Source organism: Falco rusticolus, chromosome Z (genome assembly GCF_015220075.1).
Source record: "Falco rusticolus isolate bFalRus1 chromosome Z, bFalRus1.pri, whole genome shotgun sequence".
Classification (NCBI taxonomy): Eukaryota; Metazoa; Chordata; class Aves; order Falconiformes; family Falconidae; genus Falco; species Falco rusticolus.
The window spans coordinates 73,154,678-73,169,614 of record NC_051210.1 but is presented as its reverse complement, the minus strand read 5'-3'; the positions used below and the strand labels follow the sequence as shown (position 1 = coordinate 73,169,614).

At 55.9% G+C, this 14,937-nt stretch overlaps 1 protein-coding gene across 4 annotated transcripts in view; it reads left to right on the top strand.

Annotated features, from left to right (window-relative positions):
• TLN1 (talin 1) overlaps positions 1–14,937 on the top strand; it is a 35,182-nt gene that overhangs the window by 814 nt on the left and 19,431 nt on the right. The window contains exons 1-18 of one of the 4 annotated variants that reach the window (XM_037373496.1): positions 4,299–4,839; positions 5,099–5,262; positions 7,476–7,573; positions 7,815–7,944; positions 8,182–8,334; positions 8,625–8,767; positions 9,177–9,304; positions 9,803–9,863; positions 10,154–10,258; positions 10,607–10,762; positions 11,001–11,102; positions 11,328–11,404; positions 11,572–11,752; positions 12,387–12,500; positions 12,821–12,929; positions 13,434–13,642; positions 13,769–13,867; positions 14,070–14,120. In XM_037373496.1, the coding sequence (XP_037229393.1) occupies positions 5,133–5,262; positions 7,476–7,573; positions 7,815–7,944; positions 8,182–8,334; positions 8,625–8,767; positions 9,177–9,304; positions 9,803–9,863; positions 10,154–10,258; positions 10,607–10,762; positions 11,001–11,102; positions 11,328–11,404; positions 11,572–11,752; positions 12,387–12,500; positions 12,821–12,929; positions 13,434–13,642; positions 13,769–13,867; positions 14,070–14,120 (2,046 nt within the window). In that variant the 5' untranslated portion in view covers positions 4,299–4,839; positions 5,099–5,132. Of the gene's footprint in view, positions 1–4,298; positions 4,840–4,882; positions 4,956–5,098; positions 5,263–7,475; positions 7,574–7,814; positions 7,945–8,181; positions 8,335–8,624; positions 8,768–9,176; positions 9,305–9,802; positions 9,864–10,153; positions 10,259–10,606; positions 10,763–11,000; positions 11,103–11,327; positions 11,405–11,571; positions 11,753–12,386; positions 12,501–12,820; positions 12,930–13,433; positions 13,643–13,768; positions 13,868–14,069; positions 14,121–14,937 lie in introns of those variants that run through there. The other 3 variants (XM_037373497.1, XM_037373495.1, XM_037373498.1) reach the window with 3 other exon arrangements.

Genomic DNA, 14,937 nt, shown 5'->3' with positions numbered 1-14,937 from the left:
CCTTGGCCCCCGCGACAGGCCGCTGGCGGGGGTGCTGCGGGGCAGGGCTGGCGGCCGCCGGGGAGAAGCCTGGGTCCCGCCGTGCCCCGCTGGAGCGGCTAGCCAGGCAGGGGAAACCCTGCCCCATTCTGCCTCCTCCCTGCTCGGCCCCACTCGCTCCGGATCCTGCCCGCGCCCCTGCGAGCTGCCCGGCCCTTTGAATGTGCCGGCAGGATGTCTACATGCTTCTGCTCTGGCTTCATCGCTGGCTGTTAGACCCATATTTGGTAGCAATAATTGTTTACTCCCTTCTTCTCTCTCCCCGAGCCTCACTGCTGAGAAGGGGAGGGGAAATATTTTTGGGATCTTTAGCTTTGCCAGAGGCTGCGAGTCGCCTGGTAAAGGGTCTGATACTGCCACCCCAGCCCCCCTGCCCCAACCATGGGGTGAAACCCGCCCGGTGCTAAATGAGCAGGTGATGGTGTGCAGTGAGTACCAGCCAAGCCTGCAGTTTGTTCGCCAAGGGGCAGTGGCAGGAGTTCGGTGCATCCTGAAGTGGCACGTCCCAGCAGATTTGGGGATGGGGAGCAGGAAGCATGAGGAAAAGGGAGCAGGGACCTGTGGAGCACCCTCCTTTCTAGAGCTGAGCTCTGCTGGCTGCTGGGTGGAGAAATGCCCCCCAAAATGCAGCCACACTCTCCTCTTCTTTTCCCTTTCTGCCTGGCCAGTGGCACAGTGATGGGCGAGTCACTTGCCCTAGCAAGCGTGGATGCCTGGATCGGGGCACCTGGTGGTCTTTAGGTGCTGTGAGAGTGCTCTCTGCAGCCCAAGCGCTGCATTTGTGGTGCTGTGCCTGAGAACTGGCTTGGTGAGGACGCAGGGGGGGTTGTGGGTGAGGTCCTGCTCAGCCTTGTGCCTGCCTCGGTGGTGGGCAGCCGGGGGCTGCCACCATTTGTGCCCTCTGCCTTTGGAGGGTAGGGGATGGTAGGAAGCACTGGCAGTTATTGGCCAAAGCCGCTTCACCTCAGTGCTGGTGAGCGTGCAGGCAGGCAGGCTGAGGCCGTGATCCTCCGGCCTTGCTGCTCTTCCCCTGCCCATTTCCCAGGGGAAACAGGGCTGTCCTCCCTGCAGGGGTGAGAGGATGCTCCTGCCTCAGCCATGGGCAGTAGCTGAGTGGTCACTGGGGTGCTGTGGGGTTGGGTCTGGTCTTGCAGGCTGCTCACAGTCCCCGGGAGTAAGCTGAACCTCAGCTGGAAGAAACCATTTTCCTGTCCAGTGTGGACGTGCAGCTGGGAAAGAGGAACTGGCCTGAAGGGGCTCAGCAGCATGCAGCGCGGTCACCAGGCAGAGCTGCCAGCTCAGCTTTCCCATCAGCACGGGGCTAAGCAATCCAAGCCCCAGTGCCTGCCGTGCCTGCATATACTGGCCCCATACTGCAGAACCCAGCCACAGCCTGGTCTGGCTTTTTATCAGGTTAATTTTTGACCTGGTTCATTGTGCCGTTGTGCAGACACCGATGTGCCAGCAAAGCCACTGCTGGCAGGCATCGCAGTGGCCTGGTACCAGCCTGGCTGTACCAGCAGCTGCACTGGCCAGGCCAGCAGCCCTGTGCCTGTAGAAAACCCCAGCAGTGGGGTGGTTTGCAGCTGGTCTAGAGCTTCCTGCAGCTATCTTCCCGTCTGGGGGTGGTCCAGAGTGGGGCCTTTCCCAAGTGAAATTTGGCACTGCCATTAGGAAAAAAACCAACAAACTGCAAACCCAAACCTCATCCGGAGTCTCCTGTAGAAAGACCATGTTAAAATGGCAAAATTGTTGTGTTTGAAGATTTGCAGCTTGTTCTGGAAGCTTGCTGTAAGTGTGCCAGCAGGCTGCTATTGAATTTTGGTTGTGTGGGTTTTTTTTTAAAGATACAACTCCTTCTCTGTAACCATTGTTGCAGCACTAAACTCAGCCGATGCAAATATAGCAGTTACGTCACGTGATGGAAAACTCGCTGTCAGTGGTCCTGGCAATGATGTGGTAGTTTCTTGCCCACAGCTGTCCCTGCCTGCACTGCCCCTGCCTTTAAGCAGAGCCCGGGAATCTCCACTGGCATGGTTTTGCTCACCTAGTATGGGGTGAGATGGAGGCAGCTGGGATGGCTTCTGCCGGGGTGGGACCCCATCAAGAACCACCGCCACCCCACCACATTCTGGGGTCAGCTCAGGAGCACACTCGTGATGCAGAGGGTTGCACGCAGCTTGCTATAAAATGCAGAAGTGTGTTAATGTGGCTGGCTCGCGGACAGCCTGGTGACTTGCAGCTCTGGTGCCTTATCCGCCTTTGCATACTGATAACCGATTGAGAATGGGTTTGCTTCCTCTGGAGGTGAGCCAGCACAGAAATTTGGTGTATGTTTATTGAGACTTTCAGTTTGGGGGTTTTGTTCTTTCCAGGACAGTTTGAATTTCACTGTCCCGCTGCTTTATTTTTATGGTTTGCAGTGCCAGGCTCCCACATTGTCTTATTTGTTGTGTCTAGTCTGGCTTTTCCTTTCCCAAGTGACACCCGGAGGGGAGAGTTTTGCCAGGCCCTATGTTGGTGCCCTTACAGGAGGCAGCAGATTTGCAAACCCTGCGTGATTAATTGCCCTGTTTGCTGACAAATCTCTCCAGGATTTGAAGAGGTATACGTCTTATGCAGCAGAAAACATTTCTGCTTTAGACATCGATGTCAGCAGAGTTCAGCTGTTGGAGCCTGAGCTGTTTGTGTAGAATATGAGAATTAAAACGAACCATCTCCCTTTCCTCTGAGGGTTTCCTTGGTGTCGTGAGCACCTTCCCTGCTGAGCTCTGTCAATTCCTAAGAGCTCAGGAGCCAGAAGGCTTGATCAGTCATGTTCCTGCAGGGTCTTGGAAAGCCCGATGGCCCCCATGTGGGGTGTGCTGAGGGCTGCCTCTGGCACAGCACCTGATTTTGAGTGGCTTTGGGCAGGCAAGAGGAGGCTGTAGAAATGGCCTGGCTCCCAGTTCCTCTCTGCTGTCTAGCGTCCTCCCCTCCCCTTCCCCCATGGTTTCTGACCTTGTCCTGGAAGTGGCATGTTCTCCTTTTCCTGCAGAGGGATGGAAAGCAGCTTTATGCTCAACCCAAGAATATTTTTAGATATAGAGAATATGGCTTGTGATCACAGCAGCCTGCCTTGAATAGGAAATATTTGGAAAGCCATTTCTAGGGTAGGGTGTTCCTCGTCCCTTTGGCTCTGCAGCTTTGCTGGTGCTTCCGGATAGATGGCAATGGCACAGGCGGGTGCCACTGCTGCCTCTTTCCCGCTGCCACCAGGCTCCCTCACTTTGGACCCAAAATGCATTTCATTCCTCATCAGCGGAGCCTGTGGGGGCTGCGGGCCTCCACAGAAACATTGCTGAACAGCTCAGGAATGCGGAGCTGGAGCTGCTCCATGTGCTGGTGGAGGCGGCACGCTCCTCTGTCCCTGCCTCCCACCCGGCATCGCCAGCATGGCTTTATGGCTTTGCAGCAGCAGGACCCCTGCCCTCTCATTCAGTCCGGGCCAAAATTGGATGCAGGAGCTTTTTATCTATAGCCAATCCAGCCCGTAGCCCACTTGGGTCTGTGGCTGGGAGCAGCCTGCACCAGTGCACTCCATTCCGTGGGGGACTGGAGCTGGCAGCACCAGGCAGGGATGCACAGGCTCACTACATGCCGCTGGGTTGCGAGGGAGGCTGCCAGCGAGTCTTGCCCAAGAACCTTCCTGGGCCAGGCTGAGGATGCATGTGGCTGGTAACCTTTCCCTGACAGCCATAATAGGAAGCCTGGTATGAGATCAGTCTAAAAGAGAAGAAGCAGATGTGGTGCGTCCCACCAGTGCTCTTGCATCTTCCCACCAGCTGGGGTTTGAGGATAAGGCAGCCTTAGTCGTCAGAGCAGGGGACTTTTTCCCTATGAACACGCTCTCAGGGAGGGGAAAAGGCATGTTATTGCTGGAGAGCATTGGGTTGGGGCTGGCTAGGGACTGGGAATGCTGAGAAGGGCAGGGAGCAGTGGGGCAGGGCAAAGGACCTGGCGCAGGGAACCCAGAGGTACGTGGCAACCTGGGAAAGCACTGAAAATTCCTGCACAGCAGTTAAACCCAAAGGAAATGGCTCTTACAAGCCCTACAAGCTGCATCAGGCAAGTGGGGGCTTATTTACAGCCTCCTTTTACTTCTGCTATTTCTTTCCAATTTTACTGTGCTATAAGAATATTGGAGTTCTAATTAGGTGTTAGTAAACCTGGTGTTTTGGAGGCCAGTTGAGGGATGCTTATTCTGAAGCTGCTCTACGCAGTCCTTCAAGCTGGACCCAGCTTGGGGTCTGGTCCAGGTGGTATCATGTGGCTCTGGTGCCCTCTCAGTGAGACCTGCAGAGGCTGTTCCCTTGCCCTTCGGCTCATCATCTTGTGCACAGGTTCCTTTGTGGGTTTGTGCAGTAGCTGCTGCCATAGACCCCAGTCTCTGAGCGCTTCACTTGGTGTGAGTGGTGCTTTCCCCAGGTGAATATTTTTAACAGGCAAGTTCAGTGTCTGGTGCCCTTATCTTGCCTCTCCGAGCGTCTCTGGGCTTTTCCATCCCTCTGGTTCCCTCTGTGCTTAGGCTGCCAACTCAGCACCATCCACTGGCGATGTGGAGGGCCCTGATAGCTGGGGCAGGGCCCTGCCATCTCCGGGTCAAAGCTTGGTTTTCCTCTTGTGGCTTCTGTGTCATGGCAAGTTTAATTATAACCTGTTGCGTTTCACTCTCCGGACTTATCTTGCATGTTCCCATGTGCTTGCTTCCTCTTCACTGGCAGCATCTCTGCTGGGTACCAGCTGCTCTCACTCCCACAGGCAAGTAAAATCGTTTTTGGGAGCCTGGGATGAGGAGACAAGGGTCCCAACACTGGGTGGAGACCCCAGAGTCAGCACGAGGCTGGGAAGTGGGACCCCCTTGCAGGCTCACCAGAGTAGGGTACAGCCCTTGCTTGCTAGTAGAAGCAGGGTCCTGGCTTTTGGGGAGCATCAGTGCTGCCAGAGGGGAGGAGGAGGAAGGACCCTGCACACCAGAGGGGCCAGCAGTCAGAGCTAACCCATTTGTTTCCTCCGGCAGGTGACGCAGGAGTGGGGACAGCCCAGCCGCCACCATGGTTGCCCTCTCACTGAAGATCAGCATTGGCAATGTGGTGAAGACAATGCAGTTCGAGCCCTCCACCATGGTGTACGATGCCTGCCGGATGATCCGTGAGCGGGTGCCCGAGGCTCAGATGGGACAGCGTAAGTCCACGGTGGGGCTGGCTGCTCTGCCAGGGCCACACCAGCTTACCTCCTGGCGTTTTGCTGGTCTCCCTTTCCTCTCCTGTCTCTCTGCCCCTCTGGGCTTTCCCAGGGTAGTGAGGGGGTGAGGGAAGCAAGGTTCTAAGTCCTCCTGCCCACTTGAGGCAAAGGGCTGAGCTCCTTGGGCTCCCTTCTCAACACCCCAGAAGAAATTTGTGGGTTTGGAAGGTAGGAAACCACATTTGGAAGTGAAATACTCGTTGAGCAATTTGAACCCTTTCTGTCTCTGTTCCTCTCTCCTACTTGCATCTATCACCACAAGCCAGGACTAGGTAAGTTTAAACCATTGTAGGGATCGTAGTGAGCTTTAGTAGATCACAGAAGTTAATTTTCCCTTTCTTTGGGGATATGTAGTCCTCCACTGGGTCTGTCCCCCACCAGCAGCTCTCTGCTAGACCTGTGCTGGTGCTCCATTACCTTGCTAAGCCTTCTCAACTCTAATACTTTCCTGCTACCGCTAGGCTCAAAATTAAGCTTACGGCTGATGAGCTCATGATGTGACTCACGCCCACGCGGACATAGCTTGTGGCCGTTGTGGATGCGGGGGCTGGAGCTCTGGGACATGATTTTGGGGTCTCTCCTGGGTCTCTGCTGCCCCTGAAAGCGGCTGTGGCACGGGGCAGAGGCAGCAAACAGGAGGTCAGGAGTCGTGGGAAGAGGAGAGGGAGTGCAGTGACATCTGGGAGCAGCAAATTCCTTGAGGATGGAAGGAAATGCCTTCTCAAGTCGTGCCCAGCTGGCCAGCAGTCCAGCGGACCACAGCTTTCAGTTTTGGAGAGGGTCTGGATGTTTGTGTGGATGCAGGGCTGTAGTGGTGTTGGAAGGAGCACCACATTTCCTGCTCCTGGGTGTGGGCCAGCCTGCTTATAAAAAAAAAAAAAAAAAAAGGCAGGCAAGGGGAAAGCCTTAAAGGGAACTGCTTATTCCCGAGTTCCTTTTCAATTGCTCACAGCTTTTCTTTTCCTATCAGTTCCTTGCAGCTTTTGTTTCTTTTTGCTCTCCTTAGCCAGTGGCACTCGAGGGTCCCTTTCTGAGCTGCCCTGGTTTTTTGACACCTTTGGACGGAGGGAGCTTAGGTGAAGGTTTCCTGCTCTGCTCTTGCTTTGTCTCGGGAAGTGCCTCTCCCTGCGCAAGATATGGAACTGGGGCAAGCTGCTCAGTTTTCAGTGCTTTAGAATCATCCTCTTGGAATTTGCTTTGAAAATAGCTTTTTTAAAAAATATTTAAAAATAAAATGGCAAGCCTCTGTGATTTTTCTGCTCCCTGTTCAGCAGGATCCTAACAGCAGCGTTAGCCAGGCAGGCGTGGGGCAGCTCAGGAATTTGTCCCTCCCCGCAGAGAGCTGCCAACAAGATGACGCGTTATGAACGTAGCAAGCCAAGATAGCCTGCAGCTCAGGGTTGTTGCAGAGGTGGAGAAGGACCTTTCCCAGGGCAAAGCCAGGCGTGGCCCTGGCCTCTTGCAGCATGAAAATGGGGTCTGTGGGTCTGAGCTGGGGTGCCACGGCCCAGGCTCTGGCAGCAGCACTTTCACCAGGTATCCCAGCCCCGAGGGAGCACGGTTTGGTGAACAGCACTTAACTATATCTGAGACCTTCTAAGCCTTTATCCTGTCCTTCAGCCTGTGCCCCAAACAGAAGAGTCTTGGCTCCTCTGTCCTTCAAACCAAGGCTGCATTGTTTAAATTATCTCTGTTTTCAGACTCTGCTGTGTCCTGGACAAGGCTCAGGCCATGCCACCACAGAGTACTGAAAACATGGTGTGCCTAGGTTTTACAGACCAGTTCCCAACACCCTTCCTGATGATCCTCAGCATTTTATTACCTTGCTTTTACTGCTGGTGCATGGTGCACCCAAGATTTCAGAGAGCTGTCAACCACATCTCCAAGCTCTTCATTCTGTTGTGACTATCAGTTCCAAGTTCAGCATTGCATAGGCATGCTTCAGATGATATTTTCCATAGATAACTATGGTAAAACATGTACCTTGAAGCTTGCTTGCCAGCTTTGTTGCCCACTCATTAGGTTTAGGCTCCAGCATTGACACTGCTTCACGTGCTGGGCTGCCCCAACGCACATCCCTGGGCACAGGCTGGCATCTTGGTGGCCCTCTCCTGCTCAGGATTACCCTGGCAGAGGCTTTACCTGTTTTTCAGCCAATGATTTTGGGCTGTTCCTCTCGGATGAAGACCCAAAGAAAGGGATCTGGCTGGAGGCTGGGAAGGCTCTGGACTACTACATGCTTCGCAATGGGGTAAGCATAAGCATCCATCCCACATCCTTCCAGCTGGTTACCCACCTTGGCTCCATGGTTGGATGTGCCTGCACTGTGAAGGTGGTGTGGGTGCCTGCCCTGCTGCCTTGCATCGTGCCTTGCAGCACACTATGACCCCCTCCAGTTGCACCAGGTAGATGGGAGCTGTTGGTGTGATGGTGGGATGTGGGCACACTGTGCCAGTGCCACTGCTAGGAACTGTGCACCACTCTGCCCACAGGACACCATGGAGTACAAGAAGAAGCAGCGGCCCTTGAAGATCCGTATGCTGGATGGGACAGTGAAAACAGTGATGGTGGATGACTCCAAAACAGTCACGGACATGCTCATGACAATCTGTGCCCGGATTGGTGAGAGGAGGGGACAGCAACAGTGGGGCGGAAGGGAGGTGTGAAGAGATGGCAGTGTCTGTTGGGGGTGCTGGAGGAGCAGGAGCAGCTCTGTGGTGGATGACCTGGCAGCAGGGATGTCCAAAGGGTGGACAGTGTGATGCTGAAGAGGGTACATTGCTCTGCACCCCTGCATTGCTGCAGGCTCTGTATTTTGCAGCAAAGTCATGCTGAGCCCGGTCCTCTGCTTTCCTGCAGGCATCACCAACTACGATGAGTACTCACTTGTTCGGGAGATTATGGAAGAGAAGAAGGAGGAGGTTACTGGTACGCTTAAGAAGGACAAGACCCTGCTGCGAGATGAGAAGAAGATGGAGAAGCTCAAGCAGAAGTTGCACACGGATGACGAGTGTAGGTGCCTGCACATGCTGGGGACGGGGTCAGCCACTGCTGAGGGCGCCAGGGAGGGGAGCAGGGACTCCTGCAAGGGGAAGAGCCAGTACAGGGGAGTGGAAGGGACTGTGGTGAGGGAACATGTGCTCACACTCCCTGGAGCATTCCTGCCAGGAAGCCCAGGGCAGAGGGGTGAGAGCCGGGATGCACCAAACAGACATCCCTTTCTTGCTCTGTGAGCAGCCCCGGGTTGGGGACTGGCCCTGCCTTGGTGCCTGTCCCTGCTCATGTGTTGGTGTTGCCTGCAGTGAATTGGCTGGACCATGGCCGGACCCTGCGTGAGCAAGGCATCGATGACAATGAAACGCTGCTGCTGCGGCGCAAGTTCTTCTACTCTGACCAGAACGTGGACTCACGAGATCCTGTGCAGCTCAACTTGCTCTATGTGCAGGTACTACAGCTTTCTGGAGTGCCTGGCTCCACTGCCTCATGCCAGCCCCCTGCCAGGGGTGTTGGCTGAGGGTTTTGGCCAGGAGCCACTGTGGGCTCTTCAGGGATGCCCAGTGATCTCTCGGGTAAGAGCCAACAGTGGCAATCTCAGTCCTGCCCTCTGTGTACTCCTAAGCTCCCCAGGGGATCCCATGTCTCCTCTGTCTGGTAGGAACCGTCCTGAAGTCCTGCTGCTGTTCCTCTCCCAGGCTTGGTGATGGTCCCTGTGGGGGACAGCTGGGCCCTAGATCCTCTTTTTCAGGGCTGCTTTTTTTTAAGACTGGAAAATAGCTCTGGCTTGGTGTGGAGGGGAGCAGTGGCAGGGCTGCATGGCTGCCCAACCCACGGTGATGTCTTCCTTTCCCATGCAGGCTCGTGACGACATCCTGAACGGTTCCCACCCTGTCTCCTTTGACAAAGCCTGCGAGTTTGCTGGCTACCAGTGCCAGATCCAGTTTGGTCCACACAATGAGCAGAAGCACAAGCCAGGCTTTCTGGAGTGAGTGTCCCATGGAACCCCCTGGGCTTGTCTTGAGGTGGCTCAAGGAGCTTGGCAGCCCCCAGCACCGTGCCAGCGCATGGGATTCTGGGGATGCAGTTGCCTCTGATGCAACCGCTCTCCTCCCTGCAGTGCCCAAGCATGGTGGTCCACACCAGCTGTAAGGAGTGCCAGCTCCCCCTTATATTCCTTCTGGCACCCCCCAGGGACATGCAGCCAGGTCTGATGGTGGGAGCCCCAGCCCACTGTTTGGCCTCCCCTGACACTGCATGAGGGGCTGCATCCTCAGCACCTCCACCTCACTCTCAGCAGGGCAGCTCCTGGAGGAGCTTTCATTACTGCAGCAACCTCTCCCACATCCTTCCTGCTCCCAGAAAGTCCCAGCCTGTGCCCTGGCAGGGATGTGTCCGAGGCTCTGGGTTGGGCCTCTTTGTAGTTGAAGACAAACACTGGCTTCAGGCTTTGCTGCTAACAGCTGGCTTGGCTGTCTCTTGGCAGACTCAAGGATTTCCTGCCCAAGGAGTACATCAAGCAGAAAGGGGAGCGCAAGATCTTCATGGTACGTGCAGGGGGAGTGTTGAGACCTGGGCTTCTTGTTCCTCCTCTCCAAAGGCTGAGGCTGCTTTTTTCTGGAGGCAACACATAGCAGTTTGGTGGGTGAGAAACAGGAGCAGGAAGCTGTAGGTGGACAGACAAAGCAGCTCCTGAAGTCCCAGAGGTCAGAAGGATGCTGTAGCAGGGGTAGAGGATGCCGGTGGGGCATGGAGAGCCTGGAAAGACTGACAGGGTGATGGTGGCACAACCAGGAGACTGTGGAGCTAGCATGATGTACTGTCTTTGCTGTTGCAGGCCCACAAGAACTGCGGGAACATGAGTGAGATCGAGGCCAAAGTTCGCTACGTGAAACTTGCCCGTTCCCTCAAGACCTATGGGGTCTCCTTCTTCTTGGTCAAGGTAGAGCAGCAGGCCCTCTGGTCCCACCTCTGACTGACAAAAATTATGCCAGCATCCCCCTGTCTGTCATGCCTCCAGCTGCTACCCCTCCAACCACATTACTCCAGTTTTTCCTGGGTCTCCACTCGCCACCTCTCCTTCTTGCCTCTCCCCGTGCACTGCCTTCACACCCTTCCCACTTCCCACCACATGGTTCATACCTTTTCTCATCTTCAAGCCCCATGCCATGGTTGTCACCACCAGAAAGTGTGGCCTTGGGGGTGTTTGGTATCCAGCAGGCCTCAAAGGTCTATGCCTGGGTGGATCTGTCCTGGGGACAGCTCACAACCATTCTGTTGTGGCCCACAGGAGAAGATGAAGGGGAAGAACAAGCTGGTGCCACGGCTGCTGGGTATCACCAAGGAGTGTGTGATGCGTGTGGACGAGAAGACCAAGGAAGTAATTCAGGAGTGGAGCCTGACCAACATCAAGCGTTGGGCAGCGTCGCCCAAGAGCTTCACCCTGGTAGGGACCAGCCCTTGTCCCCCACCTCCCCTCTCTGGTGGTGCCCCTGTGGGGTGCTGCTGTCATGCCAGCGCCTCTCTTGGGTATTGCCCCATGGTAGGATAGCCTTGCCCTCCTCTGGTTTCTGTCCCGGCTCATGTTTTGGAGGCTGGTGCTTGGGTGCTTAGTACATACCAGAGGGGCTCAGGATGGCTGCCAGTGCCCTGCTCCAGTGCTACCCTGTGCCCTGCCATTGCAGGATTTTGGAGATTACCAGGACGGTTACTACTCAGTGCAGACGACGGAGGGGGAGCAAATCGCCCAGCTGATTGCTGGCTACATCGATATCATCCTCAAAAAGGTGAGGCTGTGCTGGGGAGGGCACCAATAACAGACTTGTCTCTGGAGAGGGATGCAGGGTGCCTCTTGCAGCTGCCTCCAGACAGCTGTTGGCACACTGTGCCACTGGGGAAACTGGAGACAGGGCAGGGGGATTCTGTGGCTCCAGTACAGTGCCTGAGCTGCAGAGGGAGGGGAAGGCTGGGAGGAATTTGCTGGCTGACATGTTTTCTCTTTCCCTCTGCAGAAAAAGAGCAAAGACCACTTTGGACTGGAGGGGGATGAGGAGTCCACCATGCTGGAAGACTCCGTGTCTCCAAAGAAGTAAGTCCTCCAGGAGCAAGTTAGCTGCCAAGTGGAATTTGAAAGGAAAGTGGGCTCCAGCCAAGTTTGCAACACAGCGCGTCTGGAGGAAGTGCTACTGGCACTCGTGCAGAGCCTCTTGCTGGGACTGTGGGCATCCCTTGACCTGGTATTTCTCCCTGTTTCAGGTCCACTGTCTTGCAGCAGCAGTTCAACCGTGTAGGCAAGGCAGAGCTGGGCTCAGTGGCCCTGCCAGCCATCATGCGAACCGGAGCTGGAGGGCCAGAAAACTTCCAGGTGGGCACGATGCCGCAGCCTCAACTGCAAATCACCAGTGGCCAGATGCACCGAGGGCACATGCCTCCTCTGGTAAGCACTCCCTGTGCCCACCATAGCACGCAAACTCCGAAAGGTGCCCATCGGGCTCATTTAGACCCATCCATCTGCATCCGTGGCCCGGTGTTGGCTTGCTGTGAAGAGCAGGGCCTCTGTGCTGCTGGCTGGCTGAGCTGGTGTCCTCCCACTCCTGCTCTGCAAACTTGAGCGACGCCCTGGCATTTTCCCCTGGCTGGTGGCCACAGCCTCTCCTTCAGGTTAAGCTGCCCCAGGCTGCAGTGTTTGGCCAGCCCCACCAGTGCTGTGTTTTGCAGCAGAGCCCTCTGCCTGGCTTTGGTGCCCTCCATGTTCTCTGCAGCTGGAGAAGTGCTTGGAAAAGGTCACAAGGAAGCTGTTTTCTTTGGCCTCACTTAGCCTGCTATGGGCCTTGCTGTAAAAGCATTGTGGGGTCCCACTGCACTGCTCCCCACTCCCTGAGAGCTGGTTAACTGCGAGATCTTACTTGTACCCATGGTGGGATGGACCGTTTCCTAGTGGGAGGGGCAGAGAGGAAGATCCCCTTTTTGCTAGGTGCACCCCCTTTGTGGAGACGCCTACCTAGAGCACTGTCCTAGATTTTCCTAGATTTTGAGCCTCCCTTGTACCTCAGTCTGTCTCTGTGTTGCAGACTTCAGCCCAGCAAGCCCTGACTGGCACCATCAACTCCAGCATGCAGGCTGTGCATGCAGCCCAGGCCACACTGGACGACTTCGAGACCTTGCCGCCCCTTGGGCAGGATGCTGTGAGTGCTGGCTGAAGGCAGGATGCTGAGGGGGGGACCTTGTTGGAGGTTGTTGGCTGGGCTGGGTGAGGCTGGCCTCTTTCCTAGGAGAGCTGTCAGCAGCTCCTGGGAAGATCTGCCTGCAAAGAGTGGGGCTGTATCTGACTCTGGGGGCAGGAGTGGAGGGGACTTGCGCGGTCAGGTTGGGCTGGGGAGTTTTGGGTGGTCACAGCTCTTCCTTCCCTTTTTGTCTCTTCTTCCTTGCATCTCTCTGTGTGAGCATGGGTGCAGCTACACACTACCTCCACCACCATCTCCCGACTCTGTTCTCCCCATTTCAGGCATCCAAAGCTTGGCGCAAAAACAAGATGGATGAGTCGAAGCATGAGATCCACTCCCAAGTGGATGCTATCACTGCTGGCACAGCCTCAGTGGTCAACCTCACTGCAGGTATATGAAGGGTTGGAGAAGAGGGGTGCCCCATCTCTGGGGAAGGCTTGGTCTCTTGTCTGGCTGACGGTCATGGCTTCTGCCCTCCATTAAAAGACTGAAGGAGCCAGCCTGCCCCAGCTAGAGCTAAATCAACCCCGACTGCTGCTAACATGCCTGTAGAGCTGGCCATGCCCCCATGGGCTCACCCTGCCTTTAGATCCCTGCCTGTATCCAGCCCAGACCTTTCCTCCCAGTCCTTGGCTGACCAGCCATCCTCTGGACCAGGAGCATGTTGTCCAGTCCCCTGCCATAGCTCCAGGCACAGCCATGACACAGTGCAGCTCTCTTTCCCCAGGCCCTCCTGCCCAAACTCACTTGATGTGACAACCTTCCAGGCTTAGGAGCCAGAGAGTCTTTCCCCAGGCTCCCAGGAATGAGAACCATATCAGTGACGGGCACAGGGATACTCTTGGAGCATCACTTGAAGTGTATCTCATCGTGACTCGTCTTCTCCCTGTGCAGGGGATCCAGCGGACACAGACTACACTGCTGTGGGCTGTGCCGTCACCACCATCTCTTCCAACTTGACGGAGATGTCCAAGGGCGTGAAGCTGCTGGCTGCACTGATGGAGGATGAGGGAGGGAACGGGCGGCAGCTTCTGCAGGCAGCCAAGAACCTGGCGAGCGCAGTGTCAGACCTGCTGAAAACAGCACAGCCTGCCAGCGCCGAGGTGGGGGGCCAGAGGGGCTGTGGGGCTGAGGAGGGTGGAAGCCGAGGGTGGTTCAGGTAGTATCAGGTGATGAGGTTTCAGGGCTGGCTCATGAGCCTGCTGTTGATTTTACCTTGTTCCTTGCAGCCCCGCCAGAATCTCCTGCAGGCTGCTGGCCTTGTGGGCCAGACCAGTGGGGAGCTGCTGCAGCAGATTGGGGAGAGTGACACCGACCCCCGGTTCCAGGTGAGCACACTCGGTGGCAACCAGGGACACCCACTCCTTAAAACTATCAGCCTTTGCACAGGACATGGCAGGAGGGGCTCCAAACTGAAGTGTGGCTGGTGCCCAGCAGTGACTTTGCTGAGGGAGGGGACAGGCCATTGCCCACCTCTGTCCCTAGAGCCGCTGTGATGTAACGCATCTTATCTTGTGGATTCCCATGTAGATCCCAGAAAGCCGGCGTGCTTGGATCCTACCTGCCTCTGACCCAAAGACGGTAAAAGGGGGGGCTGTAGGCATGGATGGCCTGGTGGACCCTGCCCCCTCCACTGTGAGGGGTGCTCCTCTGGGGACTATCAGCTGAACTCTTGGGAGAAGGGCTCTTATAAAAATCTGCTTTTCTGGTGGTTGGCTCTCAGAAGTCCATGCACTCGGGTCACTGCTTGGGCAGGCGCTGCCCTGGGAGTCCATCCTTGTAGCTGCCTCAGCTCCTGCCTGCCACTCCTTGCCAATGGGAGTTGTTTGCCTGCTCCCATCAGATACCCAGGGCACCTGGAGCCTGGCGGGGTGGTTTGTTTTGGCTGAGCTGACTCTTAGCTGGCTTACTTTCCCACAACTGTTCCTTCCAGCACAAGGGAGAAGAGTACACCGTGCTGCAGGGAGGATCCAGCTGTAGTATAGACAAAACAGACTCCGGAAAGGATTTTCTGTTTGTGGCAGCCACACAGCCTCAACATGAGCAGAAAAGCCTTGACAGATAGCCAAGGGGAGTAGAAAAGCTAGCGCCGGGACAGGAAGCCATGCTTAGCCGGGTGGCAGTGCCAGGACAGGGCAGCCCCAAGGGGCAGCCTTAGAACCTGGAAGATGATTTGCACACGTGCAGTGGGATGCTCTGCCTTGCAGCTGCCAGACCCGAGTGTATCTGCTTCCCTCATTTGGGCTTGGATGCGGTGGTCTGGGGACTTTGGAGCTGGGTGCATGTGCTCTGCGGTCTCTCTTCCTGTCTGGAAAGGTGGCGGATTGCAGCAGGAGTAGTTTTGGCTTGCAGGGGGTGAGGGGATGCTGTGATACTTCTGGCTTGGTGGCCAGAGGCT